We start from the raw sequence: 24727 nt of genomic DNA on the forward strand, positions 1-24727 counted from the left end.
CGTATATATACTATTTACATATATATACACACACGCCCGCGCAATTTGTGTATATCAGTGTTTTGCTTGAATGTATGGATGTCTGTCATTTGTGTGCCTGATACCTGAGGAGGACAGAAGAGGGAGTCTTGCTCCCTGGAACTGGAGTTACAGGTAGTTGTGAACTGCTGCTTATGTGGGTGCTGGGAACTGAACCCAGGTCCTCTGCAAGAGCAGCCAGTGCTCTTAACCCCTGAGCCATTCTCTCCAGCCCTGGCCTTCCTAGTTTTAAAGGGACTCAGAGCCTGTTGATGTCATTAACCCCTTTTTCTGTTTTCTTTGATCGTCCTCCATCGTCCATCTACGGATGGTCCCTGGGTGTGGGGACCAAGTCACCGGCTGTCACACGGGTTAAGACGGATCACAAAACATCTGGAAACCGGAAAGCAGGGCCAGTATCTACTAGCCAGTCCTGTCCACACCCGACTAGATGAAATCACACTGCCCCTTCTCATCAGTGAAGAGAAGAAAAAAGAACATCTTTCATGAGCAAAGGAAGTGGAATCTTATGAACAGACTGTAAAAAAGGCTTCTTTATTGAGAGCAGCGAGTGTAAAAAAAACAAAACATAAAACAATAACAACAACAACAATAAAAGTATGAGGCAGGGGTGGCCCACCCTCCCCAATTCCTCTAGGGTTCACCCAGACCTCCCCATGCCCACCCACCCAACGCTGCAGTTACATAAAAAAGCCGCCCACGGTGCATACAAAAAGGGCGGGCTATATAAGTGTCAAAAGCCCCTGAACACTTCATCTGCCAGGCACTTGGGATGAGAAAAGGAGATGGGGGCACAGGGTCTGGTTAGTGTGCACAAGTCCACAGTGGGGAGGACTCAACTTCTATGTCCTCCACAACCTGCTAGACCCCCAGGTGGGACCCATGAGCCAAGCGGCCTGTTGGTCTGGTGTGCCCGAGCTATCCTGGAACTCGCGTATATTAGTATAGTAAAGAAGTTCCCCAAACCTAGCTCGGCCCAAGCCCAGCCCTCCCTAGGCAACATTGGCAGATGAGTGGCAGAGCTGGACCTGGCCAAAAGAAGTCTCAAACCAGAAATTGGGGTTACCTGAGGCACCCATACTGTCCCTGATGAGGAAAGGGGTGGCAAAGAAAGATGCCCAGTCCAATGTCTTAGCCATCCAGCCTGGGTTTGCATAAGCCTCCCCAGGGGCTGAGGCAAAGAACCGCCTAGGCACTCCCTGCCCACGACAATGCTCTGTGCTTGGGTAGGGACCCCAGGCCAAGAAGGACAGGGTACTCTCGTCCATCATGCTTCAGGCTCCCCTCAAGAGATGCTCTTCCCTGTCCATGCCATCCTGAAGCGCAGCCTGCAAGGCTTCCTCACTACTTGCTGTCTGCAGGGCTGTCTCCCAGGGTGCTGGCGATCTCACTGAAGGAGGGTCGGTCCTTGGGGTTCAGGGCCCAGCAGCGCTGCATCAGCCGATAGAGCTTAGAGGGGCAGCCTTCGGGCTGTGGAAGTCGAGCCTTCCCAGCCTGCAGGTCTGCAGGGCAGACAGGAGGCAGAGTGTTAGTGTGGATGAGTGTGCAGTTCCCCCAGCAGCCATGCACGGGTCGCTGCTCTGGGGAGTAGTGGTCATTGATGGGTGGGTACCACATTCTAAGGAGTATGGCAGACATCACATAGCCAAAAGATAACCTGCTCCCCAGTTCACTCTGGTGAAGCTGAAGTGACTGACAGAGGCACTGAAGATAAGTGTTATTTGCTATCCAGTATGAAAGTATCCCAGTAAGTTAGTTTTGTGTTTTGTAGACCTAGGGAAGAACCTAGGGCTTCTCATATTCTAGCCAGGGTCTATCTCTTCCCATTCAACCTGAGCCTGCTTCTCAGTATTTTTTAAAACTACTTTGCTTGTTTGAGACAGGGTTTTTCTGTCTAACTCTGGATTTCCTGAACTTGACTTTGTAGACCAGGCTGTCCTCGAACTCACAGAGATCCGCTTGCCTGTGCCTCCCTAGTACTGGGATTAGAGGCATGCTCCACCACACCTAGTTAAAATTACTCATTTATTGGTGAGCCTTCTAACTGTACCATATTTCCATATTTATGTACTTTTAACAAGTAGAGAAGTCAGATCTTCCTAACTGATAAGTACCACCCCTAAGGGAGGAAGTAGGCTCAATAGCCCTGGGGGCTGAGCAAGCAGAGGTGGGATGGGGAAGGTGGGGTCACATCCAGAATCATCTCTCAGGAACACGGCGACTTACCCGCCAGCACTTCATCATCTGCCTGTCCGCCATGGGGCATCTCTCCGTGAGTGAACACCTCCCACATCAGCACACCAAAGGCCCAGACATCAGACTTAGTGGAGAAATCGCCCTCCAGGATGGCCTCTGGGGACATCCAACGCAGAGGCACCCAGGCCTGGCGGAAGTGGTAGTACTCACTGAAGCAGAGAAGCAACACAGGGAAGGAGGTCAGAGAGGGCCAAGGCTGGCCCGGCCTCATCTCAAACTAGGCCTCCCCCAACACCGACTTCAAAGGAATCAGTAATGCGTACACTGAGCACAGGGGCATGCTGGATCAACTCTGGACGCGGATCCATTTGAGTTGAGGTTTGAAGGTTTAAAAATTCCTTTAAGAGGGGCTGGAGAGAAGGCTCCCTGGATAAGAGCACTGGCTGCTCTTCCAGAGGTCTCGGGTTCAATTCCCAGCACCCACGTGGTGGTTCACAACCTCCACTTCCAGGGGCCCAGCTCAACTCTCTCTTCTGGCCTCCATGAACACAAGATACCACACTGGTGCTCAGACATACATGCAGACAAAAAACCATCATGTAAAATAATAAATATTCCATTAAGAGGGGTTGGAGAGATAGCTCAAGGTTAAGAGCACTGGCTACTCTTCCAGAGGACCTGAGTTCAATTCCTAGCACTCAGATGGTGGCCCACAGCCACCTCTACCTTCAGTTCCAGGGATCTGAGAGCCTCTTCTGATCTTGGCACTAGGCATGTACATGGTACATATATATGCATGCCAGTAAACACTCATAAAAATGGGTAAACATATAAAAAAAAAAAGAAAAACAAAACCCAGGCCTAGTGATATAAGCCTTTAACCACAGCTACTTGAAAGGCTGAGGCAGGGGGATCATGAGTTAAGGCTTGCTTTAGGCTACAGAGTGAGTTCAATCAGACAGTGTCAGTCTGAGACACTTAGCAAGATCCTGTTTCAAATTCTTAAAAATTGATGGGACTTTGTGTAAGATCTTGAGTTTGATCCCCAACACTACAAAAAAGTAATAATAAATAAATATTGATAATAATAAATATTAATAATAAATAAAAATTTAAAGCAAAAAAGGTTTAATTAGTAATAAAGTTAAGACCAAAGCGGACTTGGGCACATTGGGGTGGGCTGTACCTGGGGTGGCTGGGTACCCCACAAAGTGGCATATGTAGGCAATCTAGAGCATCTCTGACTGGTGGCTATACTTCAAGCTCAGGCTATACAATAATAGCTCCCGAATTCAAGAACTTACAGAGGGAGCCATATGCCATATTCACAGTTAATGACATATGAACTAGCTATAAAAAAATTCTCTCTCTCGCTGACCCCTAAAACCAAACTGGTTCCAGGATTATAACACTGGGGTTTTGTTTTGGGGGTGTGTGTATGTGTTGGTTTTTTGGGTATTGTTTTTTGTTTTATAAGACAGGGTCTCACTGTGAAACCCTGGCTGTCCTGGAACTTGTTCTGTAGACCAGGCTGTCCCGCTACCACCTGGCTTTTATACACACACACACACACACGAAATCACTACAGGAAAGTCATGGGTTGGAGAGATGGCTCAGTGGTTAAGAGCACTGGTTGCTCTTCCCGGGTTCAGTTCCCAGCACCCACATGGCAGCTCACAAGTGTCTCTAACTTCTGTTCCAGGGGATCCTCACACAGCTGTACAAGCAGGGAAAACACCGATGTACATGAAGCACAAATAAATAAATAAATTAAGTCATATCCAACAGCGACTTGGAGCCACTCTGGCAACCTGCTGTGCCTTTAGAGAGGGGATGGTTGCCCCTGCCCCTCAGCATCCCCCCCACCTCTACTTTTCAGCTAAGCAGCCATGAGCCCTTTGTTCCCCCTTCATACTGTATCTATCCTGTGTCCCCTTCTCTCTTTGGAAGGAGCCAGCAGCCCCCCAAGCCCTTCTACCTGTTGTATACGTCCTTGCTGAGGCCCAGTGCTGACACCTTCACCTGCCTCTGGGCACTGACCAGACAGTTGCGAGCAGCTAAGTCCTTGTGCACAAACCGGTTGTTGGACAGGTGCTCCATACCCAAGGCCACCTGGGCACACAGGGCCACCTGGTGAGAGAGCGAGCAGCCTGTCAGAATAGCTCAGGACCAGGGATTACGGGAACCACCATGGCAAATCCTTGTCTACTTCTCCCAGTACCCCTGGAAGGCTGTTTAGGAAACCCCACATAACAGCCTCAGCTGCTTTCTCCAGAAAATGGGATCTACTACCTGCTCCACGAGGTTGTTCAAAGGTTTATTACACTAAGGGGCTGAGGAGACGGCTTGGTGGGTAGTGCCTGCTGGGCAAGCACAAGGACCTGAGCATGGATCTCCCTGGCCAGCTGGGCTAGCCAATCGGTGAGCTCCAGGTTCAGTGATAGAGTCTGTCTCAAAAAATCAGGCTTGATGGATCAGGCCTTAGTTCCAGTGCTCAGGAGGCAGAGGCCGAACAATGCATCAGCTCCCCTGGAACTGGAGCTACAGGGCAGCACTGATGTCGCTCAGTGTTGTCAATGCTGAGAGCCAGACTCAGGTCCTCCAGAAGAGGAGCAAGCCGCTGAGCCATCTCTCCAGCCCTGCATCGACACTTCAAAAGTGCACGGCTAATGGACAAACAAACACTAGGCAAGCATAAATGTTTTATATACAACAGGTCCTAGTAAAATATACCAAGACTGGCCAAGATGGGATTTAGGCAAAAAGACAGACTCCAAGAGACCTAAAGACTGCTCCCGGAGAAGGGGACAACGCTAGAGACAGCTCAGCAGGCAAAGGCACATGCCACCAAGCCTGATGACCTGAGCTTTTGGAAGGAAAGAACCAACCTTTTCAAGCTGTCCTCTGAACTCCGCATGCAGGTGTGTGTGCAGATGCAGACACGCACAGAAACACCAATTATAAATGTTTTTCAGAAGAAGACTCAAGGCTAGAGAAATGAAATGGCCCAGTGGTTCAGAGCCTGGCTGCTCTTGCAGAGAATCTGGGTTCAGTTCCCAGCACCAACGAGGTGGCTCAAAACTGTCTACAACTCCAGCTTCAGGGGACCCGATACCCTCTTCTGGCCTCCGCATGCACACATAAATACATGCAAAAATATCCATGCACATCAAGATAGATAAAATTTAAAAGAAGATGTATGCTTCTATCACCTCGACGTCCCATCTAAATAGTGAAAGGAAATGCTAGGAGACACAGGGGCCCTGTAGTGGCTGTGGGGTGGGTGGCTCAGCAGGGCGCCTGTCTAGTGTTCACGAGGTTAAGTCTCAAGTCCTTCACCATTAAGGTGCTTCAGGAGGCAGAGAGAGGTCCCCAGAGCTTATGGTGGGGGGACAATGGCATATGTGCAGCAAGTCACACGAGCACACAATAACAACAAACTTTTGGAAGTGGCAACTAAATATACATGAGTAACAGAAAAGTGGAGAGGTCCCTTTGACCTGTGGAAATTACAGGACATGTGACTGGCTCCTAGCTGTGTCTTCCCTGGCACAAAGATTCACTGAGGACCCCCAAGGGGAGTCATCAACCACAATACAACCACGGAGGAATGAAAATGAGATGGTGGACTAGTGAGGTGACTCAGTGGTTAAGGCAAACCTGAGGACCTCGAACCCCCATAAAAGTGAGAGGGCCAGGCATGGTGGTGCACGCCTTTAATCCCAGCACTCGGGAGGCAGAGGCAAGCAGATCTCTGTGAGTTCATGGCCAGCCTGAACTACAGAGTGAGTTCTAGGTTGTTACACAGAGAAACCCTGTCTTAAAACCAAAAAAGGAGAGAAAAAAAGGTGGCGGGAGAGACCCAACTCCACAAAACTGTCCTCTGACCTCCACACACACACAAATAATAGCAAATTTTTTTTTGTTGTTGTTGTTGTTTCTCAGACTGGCCTGAGATTCACAATGCAGTCTGTATTATCCTCAAAGTCTCACGATGTCTGTGCCATAGTCTCTTGGATGTTAAGAATACAGACTGGAGCCACCAAGCCTGGCTATACCTGCCTTTTCTCATTAAGATTTATTCCCTCTTTATCGGTGTGTGTGTGCCTGTCTGTGTGGATCTGTACATCTGAGTGCCAGGGCCCGGTGATGTGGGAAGGTCATCTGTCTATCTGTTGCTTTCATTGGTTAATTAATAAAGAAACTGCTTGGCCTGATAGGCCAGAACATAGGTGGGTGGGGTAGACAGAACAGAATGCTGGGAAGAAGGAAAGTGAGCCAGACGCCATGCCTCTCCTCTCCTGGTTAGATGTGATGGAGCCAGCCACCAGGTCAGACATGCTGAATCTCTCCGGTAAGACACCACCTCGTGGTGCTACAGAGATTATTAGAAATGGGTTAAGCAAGATATTATGAGAGTTAGCCAAGAAGAGGCTAGATATAATGGGCAGGCAGTGTTTATATGAATACAGTTTGTGTGTTGTTATTTCGGGTGTAAAGCTAACCATGCGGGAGCAGAGCAGGACGAAAAACAGGCCTGCCCGCAGCCCTTTCTACAGCCCAGGAAGGTTGGAGGCTCCAGATCTCCATGGAGCTGCAGTTACAGGAGGGCTGAGTCACCTGATGCTGGGAACCGAACCTGGGTCCTTGGGAAGAATGGAAGGTCTCTTGTCCCAAAGTCTGGATCTATGAAGCGGTTCTCCTGTCTGACCTGACAGGTTCTATGTTCTAGAAGGGCATGGATCCCAGTTTCTAAAAACTTGCTCATCAAACTAAAGATGAAATGCAAGACCATGCAGGACGGTGTTTGGCAAAGGTGATGGTTGTCAGAGCACCTTGGTATCAGACAGAGGTACCAACTTCCTTTCCGTCTGCTTTCCTTTCTCTTTTTCTTAAGTCAGGGTCTCACTATATAGCACAGGTTGGCCTCAAGTTCACCATGAATCCCAGACTAAATTTTGCCTCAAAGCCTTCCTTTGCCCCAACTTCTGGATTATAGATATGAAACATCACACTCAGCTGTCAGCCTGTCTCCATCCCTGTCGCAGCCACTTACCTTGGTCCCCTCTCCTGAAGCCATCCCCTTCCTGTCATTCAGCTACTTCCTGTTCTTGAGAACTGAACTCTGATGGCTTTCTCCATCAGGAAACCTTCTTTGTTAACCACAGCTGCCTGGCTACCTAAGGGCCTGGATGTCTTCCACATCTCCCACCGAGGCCTCCCACTCGCTTCCCGTGTGTGTCATGCCGAGTCCTTCAGCCTGCAATGTCATAGTCTCCACAGGCAAGTTAAAAAAGCCTGCTCAAGGCCACGCCCAACCCAACAGCCTCTGGACTTGGGGTGTTCGCTGCTGCCTTTGCTCAGAGCTGCAGGAATGCACGTGGGGGGGGGGGGTTGCTCTAACAGAAGCTCCCACAGAAAGGGCAAGGGCCGGAGCCGCTACCTCTGTGAGGCCAGCATGACAACAGGCTACCTGCAGGCTACAGAGCTGGAACCTGTCACTTTGTTTCTTGGTCCATGAAAGAAACACATTTCAGGGCACTGCTGTGCTAACGAACACAGGTGACGGACTTGCATGAGGCCCGGCTCCAAAGGACGCTGAGCGAAGGAAGCTCAAGTGTGCCCCTACTGCGGCCCACTCGGGTGATCGGCCTCCTCGTTCTTACCTTCTGCTTGGTGCTGAGGGGCTGGGACTTCAGTTTTTCATCCTTACTCTGGGAAATCCTCAGGAACTGTTTGAGATCTCCCTGAGGGAAGGGCCAAACACCTCTGTTAGACATAACCCAGAGGTGGGCTTTAAAGCATCAGACCAAGCCGGCATTTGCTGGGTCCCTGCTGGAAGACAGCAACAAGCCCTGACCTAAATGCGCACCCAGTCCTCACCCTGGTAGGCATAGACCATATGGAGGGTGCCCTCTCTTGTCCGAGTTGCCCTTCCCACTATGGAGCCAGGAGGAAAACACAAACCCTTCCCCTGCCCTCATGGGCTACAGAAGGGTTACAGTGTAACACACACACACACACACACACACACACACACACACACACACACACGATGCTTGGAAGTAGAGTGAGCATATCCCCACCCCGCTGCTGCCTGGCAGCAGTGGAAGAGCCAAGGAGACCAGGACCTAGCAAAGATAGGGAAGGCAGAGGCAGGAGCGACTCCAGGAATGATAACTTGGTGGAGAGAGGCTGATGGTGGGGCTGACACCTGAGCCAGCAGAGGAACTGGGTGAGGGGAGGAGAGGGGAAGAAGGGAGGGTGGGAGACAGGGAGGGAGAAGAGGCCTGCCAGGTTCTGACAAACTTGTTCTCAAGTGGTGACAAGCTACGGGCCGAAAAAAAAAAATAACAAAGCAAAGAAACCCAGTTGGCAGAAGGACCTGAAGGGCATCCAGGCAGGGTAGAGAATGAGACGTCCCAGAGCTAAGGACTGATCTCCAGAAAGACAGGAGAAACTGAACAGTTAAAGGGTCGGCGGGTACCAGAGAGCTGGGAGGGCGGGTGGCTCAGGTAGCAGGAGGCAGCAAGACCTCAGCCCCCAAACCCTCCTCCACCGGCACACTGCCCAGGCAGTGCTCCAGCCTACAGCATACCAGGTCTACGTATTCCAGCACCATGTAGTGGGGCTCGGCCTCCCGGCACAGCCCCAAGAGCCGCACCACATTGGCATGGTTCAGCTTCCCGAACATCTCAAGCTCCCTCCGGAAGTCCAGCTGCTGCTGCTCGTCCTTGCTCTGCAAGCTCTTCACAAGCACCAGAGTCTCTGCCACGCCCTCCTCTAGGCCCTGCGCCTTCGCGAGGAATACCTCCCCAAACTCGCTTTTCCCTGTGGGCAGAGGGCCATGCTGGTCAGCTGCCTCGCCCAGGCAGAGGGAGACTGACTGGGGGAGACACGAGGGTGGCCTCTTTGCTGTACCCCACCCGTTAGGCAGGTGAGCCATTTCTCCAGGCCCCTAAGTTTTGAGGTACCTTAAGAAAAAAAATCAGTACAAAACCATAATTTCTCACATTTTTTCCCCTAAGGAGGGGGGAAAAGCTAACTTTAGTTCTTTTTTGAAAAGGACCACTTTCGCGAAGCATAAAGAAAATAATACGACAGGAGGGATACGGGACTTGACACCATGTGGGGGTGTGACTCTGCACAGGGGACAACCTGCACCCCGATACCTCTAACATGCTAGGCTGTGAGAACCACCTCAGCCCGTGACCCAGCCTCCAGACCAGTCTTCTGAAGCAAGGCCACATACCCAGGGTGGTGATGGGCTGCAAGCTGGCCCGAGGGAAATGCATCTTGTCGCCCATGCTGTGGCGCTTGTTGGTGGCCATGGGGCCGGAGCCCAAGCTCGTCAAAGCCACTTCCTCCTGGACCTCTGCTGATGGCTGTCCGTTCTGCAGAGGCCCACCTGGGAACAAGGGGTCAGGTCAATATCCTAAGATAAGAACCCTGATTACCAGAGCTCAGTCCCTAGGACCCGTGGGGCAATGTATCTCCTGTCATCATCCACGACGCCCACTTGGCTTCATTCCACAAAAACTGGCTATTCCCACAGATAAACTGCCGGGGTTTTGGAGCAGGTTGAGGCAGACCTTAGAGTGTGGCCATTTACGGACACAGGTGAGTAGGAGCTACGACAGGAGCTTGCTATGGGAATCGAATCTCAATCACAGGCCTGGAATGTCAAACCCACACGAGCTCTGTGACTTGCACTAAACCTTGTGTGCAGAGGGAAATCACTGAGTAGAGTCACGCAAATGCCTAAACTGAGTGGAGACCAGCAATGTCCTCAGGGAGCTTCTGATGATGGGAGGGGCTAGGAAAAAAGATGGACAGATTGCCCCTGCAGGCTGACTATTGGGGGAGGAGTTGAAGCAAGAATATGCATACCAACTGTATCTGTGCTTTAAGAGTTGGGAGAGAAGGCTAGCCCAAGAGGTTCCAATGAGGGAGACCTGAGTCAGAGTTCAGAAGCCAGGCTTGCAGTCAGAGAGACACACCCCCCACCTCCAGCCCTCTATCTCCAGCAGTACTAGGTTCTTCCTCCACAGTTGCCACAGGAGGGCACTCATGTGACCCACCTTCCCCTAGAGGGGGTCCTCACCATTGAGACACCCCATCACTGGTTCCTTGCCGTCAGGCTGCCACAGAAGGGCGCTCTGCACTCATGTGACCCACCTCCCCCTATTGGGGGTCCTCACCGTTGAGACACTCCATCTCTGGTTCCTCGCCTTCAGGCTGCTTCTGCAACCTCTTGGCTTTACATCGCTTCTTGCAGTAGAACATGAGGCCCAGGACAGCGATGATATAGGCCACAGCTGCGCCCACTGACAGCCCAATGGTCTGGATCATCTTGTACGGGGGAGGGCTGCCAGGGCCCTCCGAGTCCTCCATCACTGGCTTGTCTGAGAGACACATGGAAAGGTCAAGCCAGGGCTACTCAAGCAAACCAGACCTTGCTGGCTGACTCAGCACTGTGAGCTAAGCCTGGGAAGCCCCTCCTTAGATCCCAGTTATCAACCAGCTCAGAGTAGGTTCCCTGCGGCTGGCCAGTCACTGGCTTTCAGGAGCCCAGGAGAGAGAAGTCCCATGAGTCATCGGGTGAGCTTCGGGGGAGAGGTTGAGAACACAGACGTCCCACCTCAACAGCTTCAACCAAGGGATCCCTCATTCCATTTTCTACAAGGTAAGTTACTCGGAAAGCAGTGCTGCTGGGTGGAGAAGTGTGAAGAAGGCTGTGGGCTTCCTTCCCCTTCAAATCCTCTCGCCAGCAGCCACAGCAACAACTTCTCAGGGACAGAGATCACTAGGGCAGGTCTGGCCTGGGGCTGTTAACCTGTCTGTCACATCTCCTCTGGTCATCCTGCATCCTGACCTGATTCCCTCCCTGCCTGCAATAGCTTAGAGTTTTTGTTTCTTTTCTTTGGTTTGAGACAATGTCTCATTCTGTAGCCCAGGCTATCTTGGAATTCACTATGTAGCCTTGAATTCATGACAATCCTCCTGTCTCAGCCTCCAAGATCCAGGATTACAGTAATGAACTGTCAAGCCTGGTTTATAAGTTTGGACTTGTTTGTTATTACTTCTAAGTGTGTGTGTATGTGTGTATGTGTGTGTGTGTGTGTGTGTGTGTGTGTGTGTGTGCGCGCGCGCGCACACGCACGCAGATCTGTGCCTGTGAGTGCAGATGCCATTGGAGGCCAGAGGCCTGGGGTCATCGGCAGTTGTGAGTCACCTGATGACGGATGAAAAAGACAGAGCTTGGATCCTCTGACAGAACAGTAACCTCTAAGCCATCTCTCTAGCCCTAAGCTCGGCTCTTAAGTGCTTCTCTCCCAAGGACCACATGTTAAGCCCTATTCCCCAGCCTCTGATGCTATTAGGAAGCGGTAGGAACTTCAGAAGCTGGGGGTGGGGGTCCTTGAAGGGGAAATTAAGGCCCAGTCCGCTCCTCTCTCTTTTGCCTCTCACTCAGCATACGATAAACAAGACGTCCCCTGCCGCATGCTCTGAGCACCATGTACTGTGTTGCCACAGACTCAAGGTAACCAGGCTCTCAGCAGAAACCTCCGAGAGTGTGAGCGGAAAGAGTTCTTTCCATGTGTGCAAGAGAAGGAGGCATTTCAGGAAGAGCATCCTTCAGCCGACCAAACGCATCTCATCTGTGGAATGTCAAGTCAGTGACAGCCAGCCAGGAATCTAGGGCTGTGATGGCACACTGGAAAGGACACCCCAAGTCCCCCCAGTTTGCGTGTCTTCTCTGTACATACAACACTACATGGAAGAGGAGAAAGACTTCTACCACTTCCTGTGCAGGGCGCCCTTTCCTGGCCATACCCACGACAAAGAGCGGGGCCTCTGTGTGCCTGATGTTACAGCTGTTGCCAGCGATGCAGGTGTAGGAGCCCGAGTCCTCAGGGGCCACATCGTGGATCACCAGGGAACCGTTCTGGAAGATGTGCATCCTGCCACAAGAGAAGTCACCTTAACGCTCACCTGCCAGCCCCCAGGGAGCAGCCATGGCAGGAAAGGGAAAGTCAGTGCGGAGGGGAGGTCACCTACCTGGGTCCCAACTTGGTGGGGTCCAGGATTCGGTCTTTGCCTTTCCACTGAATAAGAGGCTTGGGGTCCCCCTGGGCCTCACACCGCAGCAGCGCTGTGTGGCCCTGGTATACGGTTGTACGCTCTGGTTCTACCTTGAAGGTGATGAAAACTGGATAGGGAAAAAGACCAGAGAGCATCATGGAGCTGTCACTTCCCGAGCCCTGCCAACTCTGGCTCCCATGCTACACCGGTCACCGGTCACACCTGCCACGGTTAGCTGGACATGGGCACGGATCTGGCCCTGTGGCTCGTTGGACGCAATGCAAGTGTAGTTGCCAGCATCGTCTCGGGTCACTCGGGCAAAGTGTAGGGTCCCAGCATTGTCTGTCACCCACTCAGGGAGGCTGCTCCCATCTGCAGAGACAATCAGGAGAAATTATGGGATGGGCTAGACTTACATAGATAACTGACAAGGCCCTCAGTTACTCATTTCTACCCCAAACCATCGCTCCTTCCTACTCACGGGCAAAGTCCAAATTCAAAGTCCCCACTATTGACTTGTTTCCCCAACGTTCCAGGCTCACAGACTTCTGACCGGGCCAAGGGCTGGCCTTGTCCTCGCCTCACTCCTGATCCCCCATCATAGCTCCACCTGAGCTCTCCCTTCTTCCAGAAAGATCCCAGACCTGAACGAGGGAGTCCTCTGTAGAAGCCACAACCCGACTTCCATTTCCACAGCTGGCACAAATGGGAAATTGGTCCAGCCTTGTAGGAACAATTTGGCAAGCTGTACAGATGATTATAAAAATGTTCATAACCTAGATATATAAAACCCCACTTCTGGAATTCTTTCCCAAAGGAAACAAACTTAAATCCAAAAAAATAAACCTCAATAACCTTGGGATTAGAGATTTATTAGAGCAATAAAAAGAGGGGTTAACAATCCAAGTCTCTAACTCAGAGAATTTTTAGTAAATGATAATGAATCCAATGAGATTATCATGACAGCAGTTGAAACTGATATTAGGTACACCATATACAGACAGGAGAAACACTAATGTCAAATTAAAAACCACTTAAGTGCTGAGTGTGGTAGCATACTCTAATCCCAAAACTCAAGAGGCAGAAGCAGGGGGATCTATGTTTGAGGACAGCCTGGTCTACAAGGACAGCAACTTCCATGTCAGTCAGGTCTACACAGTGAGACCTTGCGTGTGTGTGTGTGGGGGGGGGGGGGGTTGGGGGTTGGGGGAAGGGGTGAGCTGGAGCGATAGCTGTATTAGTTAAGAGCACTGGCTGCTCTTCCAGGTCTCAGGCTTGAGTCTTAGCATCATTTATAACTCATCCCAATGGATCCAGCGCCCTCTTCTGGCCTTTGCAGCACTGTGCTCACATAGTATGCAGACATGCATGCAGGCAAAACACCAATACACATATGTAAGTAAAAATCAAACAACAAAAACCATCTAAGCTCCAGACGCCGTGATACATGCCTTTAATCCCAACGCTCAGGAAGCAGAGAGGTAGGAAGATCTTTAGGAGCTGGAGGGCAGCCTGGTCTACAGAGTGAGACTCTTGTCTCAAAAAATGAAAAACAAAACAAAAAAGGTCAGGTGTATTGGTGCCTATAATCACAGAACACAGGGAGCTGAGGCAGAGTGATCCTAAGTTAAAGTCAGCCTGGGCTACACAGTGAGTTAGTTCCAAGTCAAGCCAGCTACGACTATACAGCAAGACCTCATAGATGACAAACAACCTAAACTAAGTAACTAAATAAATAAAAAGTATAAAAAGTGGCCGGGGATGTAGCTCAATGGGGCAGTTTGCCTAGCATGTGTGAGGTCGTGGGTTTGAGCCCCACTACCCCCAACAACAATAAACAAAATAAGCGTGTCTTTGCTCGGGAAGTGTAATACATAAAATTATTATGGAAGAGTAAATAGAAAAAGAAGACAGACATAAGGTTGGCAGATGGGAGTTGGCCCACACCCCTCCATGTTTGTCAAAGAGTCCGTGCTACTTTGATGCTGGCAAAGAGGGGTCTCGACAGCACACTGCTGCCTGGAGTCACCATCTGCGCTGTCCCGTGCTGTCCTCGAGCCCTTTGAGGTTACAGCTTCCCCCTCTCTACTGGACTATCAATCAGTCCTACATTTCTGGTTCCCCCCACAATTCTGGGTGCAGGCTGGGCACTTCCCTGTCCCTTAGACACACCCATCTGACAAGCTACCTGCCGTAGTCTATGTCACATGGTACCCACCTGCCCGTACCCACTTAATTGTGGGCTTCTCTCGGCCAGTGGCTGAGCAGGGCACTGTGGCCTCCTTATCAAACTCCATGCACTGCTGTGGCTGCGGCGGGGGCGTGAACTTGAGTTTCTCTGGGTCGGTGAGGGAGGAGAAGAGGAGGAATTGAGACAGGAAGACAGGCCAGGGCCATCCCCGCCGCCCCTCCCCATCGCTCCTCCGCCCAGGCAGGCCAGGTACTCTCCCAACTCACCCAGCACCTGGACACGGGCCTGGGCCTCAATGCTGCCGGCCGGGGTGCTGCTCACACAGCGGTACAAGGTCCCATCATACACCTCCACACTATTGATGCGTAAGGTCCCATTCTTAGAAACCTCAAACCGTGAGTCCTGCAGGACACAGACTTGCGTGAAAAAGGGCTAATAACAAGGGCTCCACACACATCTCCCCGAGACCAGCCTCAGGGGTTTGGAAGCTCTGGGGTAAGCACCGAGACGGGCTGTGGAGGAAAACTCTCCCAGCCACACAAAGCCATCCTCTCTCACCTCCGAGATAAGCATTTGGTTCCTGTACCAGATGACAGTAGGCTTGGGTGTGGCCTGTGTCAGACAGTGCAGATAGCCGGGTTTGCCCTCCTCCAGCTGGCTGTCTTGGGGCTTCTTTAGCCACGTGGGTACAGCTGGGGCGGCAAGGAGAAACCGCAAAAGCTAAATAACAGGTTTGGAAACCAAAGGACCCAGTCCCAGAAGACTAGACACCAGGTTCCCCGGATGACACCCAAACTTTCCAACACCTTCATTTCGTCCACAGTAAACACCCAAGGTGCCTTCCTCCACCCATGCTCCAGCTAGGAAACTAGGCGCTCCAAGAAGCAACATCGACTGCTACCCCAAGGCAGAGGGCCTGCAGCTGGGGTTCACAAGGCCCCACCAGAGCACTGGCTGCTCTTCCAACGGCCCTGGATCTGATTCCCAGCACCCACATGGCAGCTCACAACCATCTGTAACTCCAGTTCTGGGGGTACAGCACCCTCTTCTGGTCTTCACAGACCGCAGACACGCATATAGTACACAGACATACAGACAGGAAAAACCATTTTACACATAAAATAAAAATAAATTATTAAAAAAAAAAAAGGACCCCACCATCCTGGTTCTTTTTCACATCACATACCAGGCCACAGTCAGTGATATAGTTCGAATATGAAATGCTCCCACAGGTTTATGTGTTGATGCTTGGCCCCCAGCTGGTGGCACTATTCTGGAATATGGCAGAACTTTAGCAGAAGCTATGTGGAAGAAGTAGTCACTGAGGGTCTGCAGGTCAAGTCGCCTGTGTCTGTGTCCCACACCCATCCTCCTTGGACCCCACTCTGCTTCCTGGCCTCTTTGAGATGAGTAGCCTCTGACTCGGGCTGCTGCAGCCCTAATATTCTGCTCCCCTTAGGCCCACAGCCATAGAGCCAACAGACCAGAGCCGTACATCAATCCTTGCCCTTTAAACCTAACTCCTCAAACATTTGTCGTAGTGTGACTTGGTCCTTGAAACTGTTGCATTTTAGGGGCACTGGCTCCCTGAATAATCTCCTCTCTGTAGGCCAGCCTGGTCTACAGAGAGAGTTCCAGAACAGAAGAAAACTGTCTCAAGAGGCCTGGTGTGTTCTGTGTGTCTCTCTCTCTCTCTCTCTCTCTCTCTCTCTCTCTCTCTCTCTCTCTCGTATTCTTCCACTTAGAAGCCTACAAGGACTTGCTGTCTGCCCTGGTGAGACAGTGTTTGCAACAGCAGCAGCTGGTAGCCTGTGAGACCCCTTTTATCTCTCATTAATGTCACAGTCACACATTCTCCATCAAGAGGCAGTCTCTCTCTCTCTCTCTCTCCACTTCTTGGAACCTGGGTGGCCTGAGACTGGCCTTGCCTTCTAGAATATACATTTGCCCTCTCGGAATCCAATTTCTATGTGAGGAAACTTGGCCTAGCTAGACATGTGAATAAGACTATCAGAGACCAGCTAGTTACTGTCTGTGGGTTGACTGACCACCCTCCAACAGCCCCGTGCTCTTGAGCCCTCGAAGGTGACTCCCACCTACTTCAGCGGCTGTTCCAAACCACCAGGTTTAAGAGCTGCTTGTTAGGGCGGTGGGCAAGCGGCACCTGAACAAGAGCAGAAGGCTGTGTTCTTACAGGTATCCATACCTCACACAACCTTAGCCACTCTCACTAGTATTCAAATGAAGCCCCACAGCCTGCTGCTGTCTCCCAATTCACCCACCCACTTCTAGCCATGATTCTTCCTTAGTTACCAGCTCAAACGTCACCTTCCACAGAGGTCTCCCCTCATTCCCATCCCTCCGATCTCATCATTCACCAGGTTATTTTTCTATGTAGTTGTACCAAAACCTAAAATTATATATTTAGGGGTCTGGAGAGATGGCTCAGCAATTAAGAGCACTTTGCGCCATTGCGGAAGATCTAGGCTCAGTTCCCAGCACCCACATGGCAGCTCACAAGCAGCATTAAACTCCTAGGGAGGGGATCCAATCCTCCCTTCTGGCCTCTGTGGACACCAGGCATGCATGTGCTGCAAAGACAGAACCCCCATATACATAGATGGAAATAAGGTATTAAAAGTCTAAGTTGTTTCTCACATTTGCTGTCTCCCCTGCTAGAATAGGCTGCATGGGATGCATGTGTGTGCGCTGCTTACTGATACATTCCCAGAACTGGGAACTGTATGCCTAGCATGAAGGGGTCACCCAAGAGATCTCTGCTGACTGAATGAGGTCCCAGAACTCCAGCTCCTGACTCTCCACCCGGCATCTCCACCTGGCCTAGTGTGGCTCCTGACATCTCCACCCTGACCTAGCGTGGATCCTGACTCTCCACCCTGACCTAGTGTGGCTCCTGACTCTCCACCCTGACCTAGCGTGGCTCCTGACTCTCCACCCTGACCTAGCGTGGATCCTGACTCTCCACACCTGGCCTAGTGTGGATCCTGACTCTCCACACCTGGCCTAGTGTGGATCCTGACTCTCCACACCTGACCTAGCGTGGATCCTGACTCTCCACACCTGGCCTAGCGTGGCTTCTGACTCTCCACCCGGCATCTCCACCCCGACCAACAATGGCTGGCCTCACGTGCATACTGCTCTCCTATCCCTCAGGTCCCTCCAGAGCGCGCCCAGCACAGTCTCATCACTCTGCCTCGGGACTGACCACAGCCAGCAGTTCCCAAGCTGAACATGTTTAAGCATGAGGTCCTGAGTCTGTGTGTCCCGAAGTGCCCTTAACAAAGCAGTGAGCCTCGAACCCCGTGAGGGGTGGCGGTGCAATTCACACCTGTCTATATGCTGTTGCATAAACATCCTCTGCATCGAACTAAGTCCTTGGAGATGTCAGTATTTTTTACTTAGAAACAGGGATTCCTTCAGCTGAGGATGTCCTTGAACACCGATCCTCCTGAGGCTCAGATTATAAGCGTGGGCCACCATTTCCAGTTTATGTGGCACAGGGGAGCAAACTCGGGCTTTGTGCATGGCTGATGAGCCCTCTACCAGCGGAGCTACATCTCTAGCCCAATTTCATTATCTCTACAGGAAGAATCACCAAGATGTCTGATTTTTAAAAAATGTTTAAAGTGTATTTGTTTTTATTTTACACAGAGCAGTGTTTTATTTGCAAGGACGAATGTAGACCACATGCCTGGGGCCTGTGGAGGTTAAGGGATGGCATCAGGTCCCTGGAACTAGAGTTACAGAGAGTTGTGAGCCCCCACATGAGGGCTCTTACCCACCGAGCCACCGCCAGCCACAAGCCTGCAAAGTACAATGAACTACAACAAAACTGTCATTTGACCACTGCTAGTTCTCAAAGAGAAAGAGAAAGATGCTGGCCAGCTGGCTAGCTGGCTCAGTGGGTAAAATGCATGTCACATGCGCATGTGGATCTAGTCTGCAGCTATGGGACTCATGTGAGACCCGTTATAGCGGTACACATCTGGAACCCCAGAACTGAGCAGCAAGGATGGAAGGATCCTGGAACCTGATGGGGAAGCCAGTGCTAATAGCAAGCTCTGGGCTCAACAGTGAGAGTCCATGTCTAACAGTGGACAGTGAGAGAAAGGCACACTGACCTCTGGCTTCCACACACACACACACAACACACACAGGTAAACGCACACACACACACGAACACACACACACACCACACACAGGTAAACGCACACACACACGAACACACACACACACCACACACAGGTGAACACATATACACAGGTGAACACACCACACACACACACTACACACACAGGTGAACACACACACATACCACACTGAGAATGAGAGAGATCTTTTTCATCTGCAACATTTGATCTTTCCAACTCTCTTGTTATGGATAAGGAGACAGCCCTGCAGCTCAGGGAACATGATCCCAGTGGTTACTCTGTGCACTGTGTATAGAATGGGATCCAGGTCTCCAGATTCCCAGACAGTGTTCATCCTCTGTGAGCAGGGGACTACTCTCCAGGGAGGGCTGGTTTACTTCCTCTGGTGTACCACCTCTACTTTTGTGTCTGGCACACTACTGCCAGATGACCAACATTCCCAAGAGCCCAGAACCTGGAGCAGTGTACACCAAGGAAACCTCGATCCATCACACCCTCACCCCAGACCTCCTAGGCTACTAATCCTCACCCTTCAGGGAACAAATACTCACTGGCCACAGTGATGTTGACGTCCTGTCGCCGCTGACCAGCAAGGTTGGCTGCATGGCAGGTGTAGATACCAGCGTCACTCTCGGCGATAGCGGCAAACACAAGCTCATGACCCTTCTGGTAGACCTTGCCATAGGTAGGAAGCCGGACTCCGGCATGTTCCCACCATACACTGGGTGCAGGCAGACCCTGTGGGACTAGGCAGGCAACATGCTCCTCACCACCAGCTGTGAATACCCGCGGTTCAAACGGCAACATGTCTTCGATCTCTGCAAGGGCGTGAGGAGAAGGTAGACTGCCTGACTGCCTTGGGCGTCTAGGGACAGGGTGCCTTACAATAAGCCACCCCTCAGCCACAATTCCTCCTCTTGGCATCCTCTTTGAGCCCAGAGTCCTTTTCCTCTCTCTGCACTCCAAGCTGGTGGCTAAGTCAAACAAGGGTCCTAAATCTCCAGGAGCCACCAACACTGGACACAGTGCCTACCTCCACACCAGAGACCCACCTGCCAGGTGAAGCGTGGCTTCCAGGACGATGGGTGGGCCCCTCTGACCCTGGCCAATACAACGGTAGACTCCTGCATTTCGCGGCCGGACCTGGGTCAGCAGCAGAGAGCCATTGGCGAACACCACAGCTTTGCGGAGGTGAGGGGGGCTGTGGAGGAAGGGGGCACTGTTAGATGCAGCCCTAGGCCTCCTTCTGACACAGGATTCCAGGCATCTCAAGGGCCTGTGTTGTGGGAAGGGTGCATATGTGCACTTATTCATGGGTATGTGCAGGTTGTAATTTCCTTTTCTTATTCTTAAATTTTATTTTATGTGTGTATTTGCCTGTGTATCTATCTGCACCATGTGCATGCTTAGTGTCAGCAGAGGCCAGAAGAGGGCCCCAGATACTCTGGAGTTAGAGACAGTTGTGGGCTGCCTCGCGGGGGCTTAGAATCAAACCCAGATGCTCTGCAGGAGCAGGAAGTGCTCTTAACTGAGCCATCTCTCCAGCCTCTCTTTCTTTTCCCCAGGCAGGGTTTCACTGTGTTCCCCTGGCTGGCCTGCAATTTTCCATGTAAACCAAGCTGGCCTAGAACTTACATAGAACCTCCTGCCCCTGCCTCTGAATTCTGGGATCAAGGTGTATACTATCAAATTTGGCAGCCTCTTTCCTTTCTCTCTCTTTCTTTCTGTTTTTATCTTTCAAGACAGGGCTTCTCTGTGTAGCACTGGCTGTCCTGTGCAGACCAGGCTGGATTTGAACTCAGGGTTCCACCTGCCTCTGCCTCCCGAAGGGATTAAAGGTGTGCACCACAGAACCACTTTTTTTTTTTTCTAAATCCTTTTTATTTCATGTATACTGGTGTTCTGCCTACATGTATGTCTGGACTCTGGACCCTACCTTTTCAGATGGACGGCTGGCCAGCCCCAGGTCCACCTATCTCTGCCTGTCACCACTGGGGTTCCATGCACACTGCCACACCTTGCATCCTCACACGGGCGCTGAGGATCTGAATATAGGTCTTCGTGTTTCTCAGCAATCACTTTACCCACCTCTTCAGTCTCTAAACTCCAATTTTTCATCCCCCTGCCTCAACCTCTTAAATATTGGGATTGCTAGCACAAGTTGCCACGCTCAGTGTTAGGTGCTTTCCAACTGCAGAGAGCTCAATTTTGGGGAAGGAGGGTGAAGCAGAATGCAGTGTAAGTAAGAGAAAGTCAGGATAGTGAGGCCACCTTCCTGAAGACACCCCAGCTTCAAGGACAAGCGCCTCCAAGCTAAATCAGATGGCCTGATGATGTCCTTAGGACTAAAGCCCCTAGCCTATGGCACCATGTCATCCCCGTCCCCAGTCCCCCATCCCCGTCCCACCCCCCACCCCCATGACCACCATTATGTTCAGTACCACAAAGGCTTTTTCTCCTCTCCTACAGTCTAGACAAGCATCCTGATAGAAGGACAAACCCTCCCCGAAGTTTCAGAGACATTTGCCTCCTCCTAGAAAGTGTGTGGTGATGTCAGCATCATCTTGGACCTTTCTATGAAGGCTGTGATCACAGGCCCCTCTCCTCTCCACACCCACCTCCCCTCTGGTATTCTAAACTTTCTCAGCTACTTCTACAACTCTCGTCCCAACTCTATCTCCAATTTCTTCTCAAACAGCCTGCTGAATAACGACACGGCTTTTAGCCTGTGTCAATATCCTCTAAAGCACTGAACACGACAAGCAGTCCAGCCAAAAGGGATGGGAAGGCCGTAGACAAAACACAGGATTGGGGTCTAGGTTAGGCAGCACTTGGCCTCTCTGGCAACACCTGTGTTCTCACCCGAGTCTCTACTCTTCATCCCAGACTCACGTGGGCAAGACCTAAAGGTAATTATGACACAGTCATGGCTAGATCATGGAGTGTCTATGTGGGAATCACAGAAGGCACTTCCTAGAACTTCCCCTTTGGGACTCTTTCAGGCACACTGCCATCTGCTGGAAATGTGCAAAAATACAAGTTCATGACGCACAAGTCTAATGTCCACGTCTTACCGGCTGCGGTTAGTGATGGGGGTCTCATCTTCAAAGACCCACTGGAGGCTCGGGGGTGGCTGGGCTGAGAACTGGCAGTGGAACATGGCCTCCTCATTCTTTGCTACGACAACATTCTGAGGAGCCAGCACCACCCTGGCAAAGCTTTCATCTGTGAAAGGGGAAACCCAGAGGGGTGAGCAGGCAGGACAGAGAGCCCCCTCTTCTCTCCCCCTCCACTCTTCTCTCCCCCTGACAGGCTCACCTGCGATGCTCAGGGTAAAGTTCTGACTGCTACAGGCTTGGCCAAAGGCATTGTGGGCACAGCAGGAGTAGAGGCCACTATGCTCAGGGCTGGCCGGCCGTAGGGTCAGGTTCCTCTCCTTGCTACTGACTGTGTGGGTGCTCTGATCATCGGAGAGGGGGGTCCCATCTCGGAACCACTGGTAGGTAGGCCTGTCGTGGGAATGGGGGTCATAAGCAAGCAAAAGTGGATCAGACTCAAAAGTCTAACCGAACACTCCAGTTTACAAGAGGAGGAACGGGGGCCTGAGGAGGGGAGTCATAGTGCAGGGACAGAAGCAGAGAGATGGCAGGTCTGTTTGGTCCTAGAATCCAGGTCTTCCCACACAGTGCTAACCTTCTTCAGCCACTAGAGGCTGCTGGGCGCACTTAGGGCGGGATGGAAAGCAAATTTGGGTCGGAGGGGTTGGTTACGGAATAAAGCAAAGTAGATAAACACAGACGCTAGGACTTGGGGTGACATCGCTACCTGTCTCCCACTCTCCCTGGCTTCTTACCGAGGGTGCCCGTCAATGTGGCAACGAAGCGTGACCTGGGTCTGCGGCTGGATCTCAGATTCTGAGGCTGGATGCTTCAGGACCACAGGACCGGCCTCGATCCCTGGAGCAGAGGCCACACAGTGAGAGAGAGCAACAGGGAAACGTGGAAGGGGAGGAGGACACCATGGAGCCCGCAGGCTCTGGAACCACACAAGCAGGTGGGTACTGTGAAGCTACGGTGATACCACGGCAGACACAGGTCACAGGCCCTGTCCCTGGCAGGTCACATTTAATACATGCCAAGGACATCCATGAAAGCTTCTGCAGATAAATGGAACTTGAAGCAGTTGGGGGAAGACTGGGAAAATAGCTGTGGTAATAGCATATGCTCAGCATATGTGGGACTCTGGGTCCGGCATACAGCAAAGAAAGGGGAAGGGAGGGGCTGGGAGGATGAAGGGGAGAGGACAGGGTGGGGAAGCAGAAGATGGAGAAGGAAGAAAAGTGAGGAGAGAGGGAAGAAGGCAAGTCCCTCTTCTCCACGCAAGCAGTACCACAGCTAAACTCTGAAAGTAGGAGAAACTGAGGCACAAGGCTCCCGAGTCTGCTGGATGCACAGGCACAGTGCCCGCCCTCCACACGGGCTCTCACATTTGATGTTGAAGGAGGCGTTGGCGCTGCGGGCTTCCTCTCCAGTGATGTTATCCCGAGCCACACACTGGAAGGCACCAGAATCCTGAAGCCGGTCCACAGCTGCAAAGCTCAGGCTGCTGCCCTGGGCAAAACGTCGCTCCGTGTCCTGGACAGGCACTCCGTTGAGCAGCCAGTGCACCTCCACTGGGCCGGGGGCCTCAACTTCACAGCGGAGCAGCGCCCGGCGCCCTTGCAGTGCATCCTGGGAAGACGGCTCCTTGATGAAGACGATTGCTGCCTGGGCACCTGCAGATGTGGGAGAAGCAGGGTCAGGAGGAGTTCACATCTCCATCCTAACACAGAGGAGAGGGGCTGTGGACACAGCTGGCCAATGAACACAGGATAAAGGACAAGGGTAGAGCTGCCAACAACCCACTGAGGAGCTCAAATTGCACTGGGTGCTCTGCAGAATCCAAAGACAAACCACACTCTGGTCAAGGGACCTTGAGTTCTGAGGTCACACAGGACCAACACACAAGACGTGACAGTGGCCATGTAAATGCTGTGTAGACAGCACACCTGTGGAGTACAGGTGTGGAAGGGAGCCTCGAGGTCTGGATGGGGGCCGACTGCATCAGGCTTCCCAAAGAGAAGGGCCCCAGACCTACAGGACCAGATCCTAGGTCTTGATGCTAAATGGGGAGCAGGGGACATTACAAGCAACCCAACCCTCCCTTACCGACCCCAGAATCAAGGCACAGAACGAAGTTCAACCTTGACCTAAAGAACATCGTGGAAAGACGGTGACTTAGTCTGAAACACCTGAGAGTAGCAGCAAAAGAGGTGGTCAGAGAAGCTCTGGAGCCAAAGGCAATGCTTTGGGAGACACCATCCTTTCGCTGGACACAAGCCACGGCAGACATGCAAAGGCCGTCCTAGCATCCTCTACTATCTCTAAAGTCCAGGAGCAGCCAGAGCCACAGAGTTCTATGTAAAGATGTTTGCTTTCCTGCACCATGGTCCCTCACCTTTGGTCACAACTAGGGGAACAACCAGGAACAAAGAGGGGCCCCACAACCAAAGGCAGAAGCACGCCAGGGAGAACAGGGGAGATCAAACACCTGTGCTGAGCAGATGGCCTGGAGAGGCGGAGGGCAGGGCTGGACACGTGGGTGGTATGGTTAGAGCAGTTGGGAGGAACACACTGGGCTTTGTTCCTGCCCCGTGTGGGTGCTGTGCAGAGCCCTGGAGCCACTGGGCTTGAACACGGAAGAACTTCTTGGTTCCCAGTCACCAAGAAGAAACAGGCTGAAAACCACGTAAGGGCAGGGGGACAGTAGTAGGGTCACTTTCCAAGTCACTGGGGATCAGTCACGACCTAGCAAGCACTTTCCAAGGACCCCGGAGTGGGGTTTGGTTCTTCCAGGCTGAGACTCTGTCTTCTCATAGAGTCTATGTCTAGACAAGTCCTAGGATCCAGGAGGGCTGGGTCCAGATGAAGGGCTAGTCTGGTACCAGTCCATCTCCCAGTCTCCCCAAATCCCACATCTCCTGACACAGTCACAGGGAGCTAGA

At 51.7% G+C, this 24727-nt stretch overlaps 1 protein-coding gene across 1 annotated transcript in view; it reads right to left on the minus strand.

Annotated features, from left to right (window-relative positions):
* Nucleotides 1-712: 712 nt before the first annotated feature.
* The window catches only part of Ptk7 (protein tyrosine kinase 7 (inactive)), a 67612-nt gene continuing 43597 nt past the window's right edge, over nucleotides 713-24727 (minus strand). Inside the window, exons 2-20 of the mRNA XM_041655712.1 lie at nucleotides 23171-23458; nucleotides 22538-22640; nucleotides 22003-22193; nucleotides 21759-21909; nucleotides 19737-19885; nucleotides 19236-19502; nucleotides 15071-15204; nucleotides 14779-14914; nucleotides 14540-14659; nucleotides 12544-12693; nucleotides 12298-12448; nucleotides 12073-12200; nucleotides 10437-10640; nucleotides 9488-9643; nucleotides 8834-9066; nucleotides 7902-7982; nucleotides 4214-4365; nucleotides 2266-2444; nucleotides 713-1541 (exon numbers count right to left, since the gene is read on the minus strand). Of these exons, the coding sequence (XP_041511646.1) occupies nucleotides 1384-1541; nucleotides 2266-2444; nucleotides 4214-4365; nucleotides 7902-7982; nucleotides 8834-9066; nucleotides 9488-9643; nucleotides 10437-10640; nucleotides 12073-12200; nucleotides 12298-12448; nucleotides 12544-12693; nucleotides 14540-14659; nucleotides 14779-14914; nucleotides 15071-15204; nucleotides 19236-19502; nucleotides 19737-19885; nucleotides 21759-21909; nucleotides 22003-22193; nucleotides 22538-22640; nucleotides 23171-23458 (3131 nt within the window). The 3' untranslated portion in view covers nucleotides 713-1383. The remainder of the gene's footprint in view (nucleotides 1542-2265; nucleotides 2445-4213; nucleotides 4366-7901; nucleotides 7983-8833; nucleotides 9067-9487; nucleotides 9644-10436; nucleotides 10641-12072; nucleotides 12201-12297; nucleotides 12449-12543; nucleotides 12694-14539; nucleotides 14660-14778; nucleotides 14915-15070; nucleotides 15205-19235; nucleotides 19503-19736; nucleotides 19886-21758; nucleotides 21910-22002; nucleotides 22194-22537; nucleotides 22641-23170; nucleotides 23459-24727) is intronic.

Source organism: Microtus oregoni, unplaced genomic scaffold (assembly GCF_018167655.1).
Source record: "Microtus oregoni isolate MIOR12 unplaced genomic scaffold, Mior012 000007F_ref0000211, whole genome shotgun sequence".
NCBI classification, from domain to species: domain Eukaryota; kingdom Metazoa; phylum Chordata; class Mammalia; order Rodentia; family Cricetidae; genus Microtus; species Microtus oregoni.